Source organism: Diadema antillarum, unplaced genomic scaffold (assembly GCF_040938485.1).
Source record: "Diadema antillarum isolate AM-2024a unplaced genomic scaffold, OU_Dant_1.0 seq00001037_RagTag, whole genome shotgun sequence".
Taxonomy (NCBI): Eukaryota; Metazoa; Echinodermata; class Echinoidea; order Diadematoida; family Diadematidae; genus Diadema; species Diadema antillarum.
This window is the reverse complement of record NW_027271869.1, coordinates 364060-371904: the sequence shown is the minus strand read 5'-3', so window position 1 is coordinate 371904 and position 7845 is coordinate 364060. Positions and strand designations below refer to the sequence as shown.

General features: G+C 39.0%; 1 protein-coding gene across 1 annotated transcript; it reads left to right on the top strand.

The window, feature by feature from the left end:
* Positions 1–2423: 2423 nt before the first annotated feature.
* LOC139742928 (uncharacterized) lies at positions 2424–5352 on the top strand. The gene is made up of 2 exons (XM_071653436.1): positions 2424–2889; positions 4091–5352. The coding sequence occupies exons 1-2, from the start codon at positions 2424–2426 to the stop codon at positions 5350–5352; spliced, it is 1728 nt and encodes a 575-aa protein (XP_071509537.1).
* Positions 5353–7845: the final 2493 nt, after the last annotated feature.

Genomic DNA, 7845 nt, shown 5'->3' with positions numbered 1-7845 from the left:
CGGACCAGAGCCAGCAGACCGAGCTTGAGCTAGCAGCGGATCAGAGGCATGCATATCGAATCGGGATTCGTGTACGCGGTCGGTGAATGTACGCGTGCATTTACTATGCGAGATGATGATTGTGTACCTTGAGTAGGCAGTTCAGTGGGATGAGAGGATTGCCTAGAAGGACGGGATCATCCGACGATTTGCATCACCCAATCTTCTTCATCAAGCAGGTAATGCAGGTCTCAAGAGAGTTTTTTTTTTCAAAATAAAAATAATTACACCCAATTTTAATCGTTTATGGTCAAATATTTCTTGGAGACTCGGTTGCGCCTCCGACCCGAGCTGAGATAGTGCCGTGGTCCCAGACACTGACATACATGTTTGACAACATCCTTCATCCTCAAGAGCAATCCCATGGGCCCGTACCGTAATTGACTTAATTAACTCCTTGACTACATAATTACTTTGATCATTTATCCCAGAAAGATCTGTATTTATGTAAAAGTACTATTTCTATTACATATCACCAATATCTAATTGTTATAGATATAGTGTTTTACCATTATTCCATTAACAATAATTTGGTATTTTTCATAATTAACATAAACTAAAAATGATTGAATTAAAACAAAAATGGGATGCATCACTATCACTTCAGTTTCGTTTGTTTACTAATACTGATTGTTATTTGTAAAGCAAATTGGACAATATAAGAAATGGTAAACCGGCCTATATTTGGCAGAGAAAGACATGAAATGATTGATGTACATACAAACATGTATCTGTACTACCACTGTAAGGTCTACTATTGGTAAGTCTATTACCGGTATATATTCTGTTTCGATGTAGGCCCTAGTCTAGGCATACATGCCAGTAAGTTTGTGTATTAGGACACCAAACTGTAAAAGGTAAACCGGGCTGGACTACAATTTGTACAGTATGAACGTTTGAATGTTGGTTTAACATAATACAAAATCTTCATCTATAGGCATAATTTTGATTCAATTTAATGCCAGTTGCAGTGATATTCATTTTCAAGTGTCAAAGGTCACGACTCGAATGAACATCGTCGGTAGTTCCCCCCCCCCCCCCCTTCAATTTCATTGATGGGAAAAAAAAAAACCTAGTGAAGGAGTATGAAATGGAAGAAAGAGAGAGATGAGAGAACTCTAAAATCTTGATCCATAGAGATAGTGAGGAAAGCAGAGACTAAATGCAATGTTTTGACTAGATTACTCATTGAAAGTGTTTAGATTGTGTATAAGAAGAGGGAGAGAGAGTGCTGGAATGTACAGGCAAAATGATTAATTTGATGAAAGAAAAGAAAACATAAGAGAGATTAATTCTGATTCACAGAGAAAGAGGGAAAAATATGAAGGTAGATACATTGTAGTATAAGTAGTCTGATCAAGGAAATTTAGGAATTTGACCTTTAACATATATATATATATATACGAGCTATATATATATTTATATATAATGAATGATGACTGTACATGTATACATTTGAATTCCATGTGTTGCTCCTGTGCAGCTGTGCTGAGATCAAAGGTCACAAACAATGAGATGTGTCAGTTTTTGTAATTACCTTCTTTTTTATTTTCCCTATTTGCTCAGTGTGTACCATGTTAGAGTGACAGACTATGATTCTCATCTGAACACATTGCATGAGTAAAGTTATTAGCAAAGTAAGAAGGAATAGGAAACTAAAAAAGGCAAAACAAAGAAAATTAGTTTCATTTGGTGTTGTTTGGCTCTGATTCTAGGCGATGGAAAACTCTAATTCCATTCAGACTCTCAAGTTGTGATATTTTGGTTGACCATTTTCATTCTGTTTCAGAAAGAAGTCCTCAATGAAGTCTGTGACAGAATGACTACACGAAAGGACTGATAGGATGGCTTCAGATTTGTCAGAGGGTCAGGGGAGTACCCTGCCTGCAGGGACCACCCCCTTCTCATCGGTCCAAGATCCCAACAACACATACCCATCACTGCAGCTCCTGACATCTCAGCAGGGTCTCATTGACCCCATGGCCAGCGTGAGTTCCACTCAGCTCATCCCGTTCACAGCTGTGTCTCAGGTTGCTACCTCACAGATGGGGTCGTCTCCCTCCATAGCATCGTCGAGCATCGCAGGGCAGTCGTTGAGTGCGCACCCTGAACTGACGTTCAATGAGGAAGCTCTCTTCTATGTGTCCCAAACATTGCAAGGGTTGCCCTCTCCGCTGCAACCTTCAGCCGCCTCCCTGGTAATGTCAGCTCAAGAACCGCCCATGTCATCTTCTAATTCAGAAGTACTGGCATCATTGCAGTCACCCATAAATTCATCTTCTCTACTCACACCTTTGACATCATCACAGCTCATGCTGGTATCCTCTGCGCAGTATCTGCCTTTATCATTGCCTCAGGTGCCCCCCAAATCCTCCAACCTAACAATGACTTCAGCAAGTTTGGCTACAGAAAGTCAGTCATTGATCCAGACTCCTCAGCTGTCCAATATAATGTGTCACCAACCAGCTACCATTGGTGAGCATAGACTCTCAGTATCATCTGTGTCAGACCCCAAGGTAGCCACCCCCTCTCTGGATGAAACCCCCCATCAGGAACCTAGTGGTATATTGCAGTCAGACCTGGATGCTCCTCTGGAAGACTTGATGCAGTCTGCAGCCAGCGACAGAAACATCTTGGAACAAGTGACTGGTGACATGCGTGCTGATGTCCTCTGCCTTGATCTCAAGCAGGGTAGTGAGAAGAATTTCCAGACAGACTTAGACAGGACTGCAGGCAGTCTTGTGCCAGGAAATGACTTAGGGACAGCATCAGTTTGTGATGCTGATTATCCTGATGCACTAACGGAGGAGTGGTGTCAGTTATTCAAGGAAAAGATAACTCCGTACTTCGGTGAGTTATACACATAGTTTTCTCTCAGATGCCCTATTTGATGTAATATTATTCATTTCCCCTCCCTCATGTTGGCTGTTTGAGCATGATGTTGTGTATCTGTTATGGTGTTGTTCATATGGCAGATGGCTGGTTGTTGACATTTTCCCGTAGCTTTCTCTGAGTTATTAAACTTGACAACCAGATAATGAGTAAGGAGAATCAAGTATATTCACAATATGAATGAATAGTTGATGAGATGGCAGATGTCATTGTATGGGTTTGAATGATGCATACTTTATTTTGTATGTCTTATTCCATATAGATTATAAGTAGTTGACACATACATGTTCGTAGGTAACACATAGTTTAATCATCATAGACTCTCATAAGGCAATTTAATTTCCTTTCAAAAGATCTGTGTTTGATTTCCCTGTGATTTCTTTTGACATCAAATGTATGGAAATTTGCAATGTCAATGCAGATTAGTAACAGTAGTTTTATGTTGTAATTTCTTTGTCACTTATGAATAATAAGCAATTCAATAAATTTGAAATAAAAAATTAGCAATCATGGATTCGTAAAAATTTAGATTCAAGTTATAAATTATGTGCTAATAAGACTGAAACGTAAATAAGGGCTAAACTGTCAAGCTTCCAGGTCATTGGATAGATTGGCAGAATAAACAAGTGTTCTAAATTTTACAAGCTAAATCAAATCTAATTGTGTTTTCAATAACCATGAAGCATTAAATCCATTCACTGCTTTCAGTCTCTGCAAGTAGGTGAAACACTAGAGTGTTTTCAAAGTGACTTTCTTTTTTTTTTCTATCTTTTAATGTCCATGTAAATGTAAGCTCAGTCTTCATGGATCACTATATGAGAGAGTAAATTTCAAAAAAAGTATTGTATTTGTAAGCAGCAGTGATACAAAGACGGCAGATCATTGAAAATGTGTACCCATTAAGACTGCCAAAAACAACCTGACAACAATGTCTACATATGTGTGTCAATGTAAATCAACTTCATGGATGTACACAATGAAGCAATTTGATAACTTTGAGATGAATGTTTTGTCAGGTGAAATACAGAAATAGAAAAAGAGAATTTTGAATTTGTTTGGATGGAAACTGTGCTATGATAGTAAATAATCATCTATTATCATCTTTATGACAGCAAAGCAATAGCACATGATAAGTTTTGCTTCTTTTCCCTCTGCCCAGGTTATGTAGACACACTGGAGGAGGCTGAGCAGTTGCTGAAGGTGTATGAACTGTGCACGGATTCTAAATTCCTCGGTGTGAAGAGGTGTGACAAAACAAACTTTGAAGTCAATGTGTCGAGAGGGCGCCCTTTTCGCTACACTGCTCTTGTGATCTGTGGTCATAAGCTCCCATTTGATGGTGTGCCTTACTATCATGGAGGAAAGGGACTGTACTACTGCCATCTTGGCAGCAAGCGAAAGGAACCACCCAAGGATCGTCCCCTCAAGCACCCCAAGAAGCGACTACAGAGTAAGAAGGTGGGCTGTATGGCTCGGGTCGCCTTCCGTGTGGTAGCACGGTTTCCCGAGTACAAACTGAAAGACAATACTGAATACAACCGACTTGTTGCCTCCCAAACACTGTCCAAGCACCTGAAAGAAGGGCTGAAGAACGTGGCAGTGGAGTGGCGGGTCTATGTCATGCTTCCCAGGATAGCCCACCACACCAACCATGAAATCATCCCCACCCTTAGATTGAGGGGGGCGCCACTTGACCGCAGGGTCATTGGCCGCATCTGCCAGCTGGTGAAAATGGGCCTGAGGGACACCGCCACCATCCAGAGGCAGGTGGTGCACTTTGCAGAGAATGTCCTCAAGAAAGACGGGATGGAGTGGAAGCAGTCCAAGGACGTCTGTGGCAGTCGTCAGGTCTGGTGGTACCGCAAGCAGATCCTGGACCTCATGCAAGACAACAAGCTGGAGGGGTCCAAGTTTATGGAGATGATTTGCGAGGTGGAGGAGATTGCAGAGAAACATGGCTACATCGGATATGTGGACGAGAGTGAGGAGGAAGAGGATAATGGTTGTGAGAACAGTGTAAAAAGGACAGGGAGCAAGTGGAGGAAGCGCACCCAGCTGAAGAACAAGAAGAACTATGAGAAGCAGCTGAACAAACTCAAGATGGAATCATTTACGGAGCTAGAGACCATCACAAAGCACTTGCAGTCATGCACACAGGTTGAGGTATTAGCCAGGCTCCGTCTAAGTCTGCAGTCGGCTCGAGAGACCTTCGAAAAGGGGTTGAAAATAGCCACAGAGCCTCAATCAAGTGGATGCTTCGACATATCGTCGGGGCAGCTGCAGTTCATACCCAATGTGAGTCACATTGTAGAGGTACATCAAAGTGCAGAGGCGGATGATGGGGGCGAGGACAATGTACTGCCGCAATCAGTACAGCAGATTTTTGTCACTGATAAAACACAATTCTTCGCACATGTTTGACACCGTGTAAACTGCCAACGCCTCAACCGCAATCAAGTGCTTTACTGAGGAAATCAGATTGATCACTAGACTTTATGAAGCAAGTATATTTTTGCACAGGACACTTACATAAGAGCCCACAAAAAGTGGAAAAGGGTGCTTTTCTGTTAAACTTCTGTAGTGAGTTTGTATAATTTATGGTGCATTTTCAGTTCATTTTATTTTTGTATTTTTCAGAAAGTTTACTCCTTCCATCTTAGTCTGAAGTTTGGGAACAAAGAATCAAGTTCTTCATCTTTTTCACATTCAAATTAAACCCGTTTTCAGGACTTACATTGTTTTCTCTGTTTTCTACATACATTTGGCACTATGATGAGCATGAAAAGCTAACAAAGCCATTTAAAACAGTGAGCAATATTCCTATTACTAAAGAACGATCATGAATAGAACATGTAAATAGTTCTTTAATCCTACATAGCTGCTGACATTGAGTATCAAGTTATTGTTATAAGGGGTTTTTTTTTTGCACTCAGTGAAAAGTGAATCGATGTGCAATAAGCTGTCGACATATTCTAAAACCCATTTTTTTTCCAAACTGAAAGTAACATTCCCAAAGTGTGGTTTAATTTGTCACTTGTTTCAGTTGGTTAAGAACATAAAATTTTGATAAGTTTATCCTTTTATTGCAAAGAATCACTTCTTGCATATTTGTAATATTATGTAGACTACTGAAAAATGCATGCACATTCTTTAATCATAAAGTTGAAATAGTTTTTATATTTTTGTTACCACTGGACCTGCAAGAAATGGCTTTGTACCTTCTATGTTGAAAGATATTCTGTATCATAACAGACTATGTAACATTATTTTATTTGTGCTAATATTTTGTCAACATTTTGCCAGACACTTACTAACCCTTGGCTGCAAGGACCAAAAAGCAATTGAGTGTTAAATAGTTTACTTGAATTGCTAAGATTTTCTATTCATCTATTATGATTAAAATATACATGTATGTAAGAATATATAGATATTGGAAATATTAATATATTTAAATCATTAGATTGACATGTTGAGTAGTGCTCATCTTTTTTTCCAAGTCATTTCTGAAATGAGAAAAGTGCTCTGGTAGAAATAAAACGATATAGGAAATGCACTTATGTGACTCTTAATACACGTAGTTGTTATTCTACCATCATTAGAAGGGCACGATCAGATTTGCAAATTAGACGTTTCAGTCTCTGAGAGATGTTTCCCTGATATAGCCCATGAATGTCAAATTCCCTCTGAAATTCACTTGAACAAAAAGTCACGTAAACACAAGGTCAGAGAGAATGAATTGAATGAAAGCAAATAAGAATGCTATGGCAATGATTGTAAATCATCCGACTTTGGGTTGCTACTTTTTTGTAACCGTAGAAAATTGTTTTATTCATGTTTTTGCAATTGTTATTGTGAAAGCAAAGAAAGCAATTTAGATGCATGTAAGTCAACAGACAGCAACTTTCAAGTCAATATTAAGCTTCAAAAATTTGGTGTGAAATCAGAGAACCTTTGCAGTCATTGTTGCTCAAGTTATGTCTCTCAGGGCTCAACAACCAGGTATACACTTCTCATGATGAGGACATGTCAGTAAGTGGAATATTGTTTCAGGTGGTGTTAATTCTGTGTCGACATGCTCGTCTACCCAAGATTTTGATTTGCAATATGCAAGGTTTAGCGTCGTCTGCATATGTATACCGGTATTGAGCAATAAGTCATCTGACATATTTATTGATATATTGATATACGTATATTTATCAGTGCTTTTCTGTTGGTCATTATATGGTGGATTTGATTACGGTAGTCATGACTGCCATGACTGCCATGATTATGGCCTGTGATTTCCCATTTAGTTAAATTTACCATTGAGTAATTTGCATTTAATCAGTTTATAGACAGAAGTTATGGATTTGACAAAAAAAAAATGGTATGTATTTAGTATTTATGACCTGCTTTTCCATATGAAGTAAAGACCGATTTCTTACCTTCCAGCTGAATGTGTCAATATACTTTTGCTTCCTGTGGTACAAATGAATGTGCCCATATACCACACCTACATTTGTATTTTGTCCAAAATGTAGTCGTTTTATTGAAACTGAATGGTTGAAATGATAGGCCTTCAATGACAAATTCCTTGCAGGATGTGTAGAAATCCCTAGACTCAAGACTGATGCAGAAGGCGGGTTCGTATCACTATAATTCCAAGTTTGCATTAACTTTGTGCTTTTTGGCACTTTTCAGCAGATGGTGGGCATTGCTATCAATCATGGTAACAAACTCCATGCACCTGTCAATGTGTATGTGACACCAAAAACATGATATGTTTTATTAATATCGGTACTTTTCAAGAGAGGACAGAGTCATTTTCAAGAAATCATGGGAGGATGCAGATGGCAGTACATGTAATATCATTGCAGCTGGACCATGAAATTCCAAATTTGTTCCTATTTTAAGTTGTAAACACACAAAAGATAG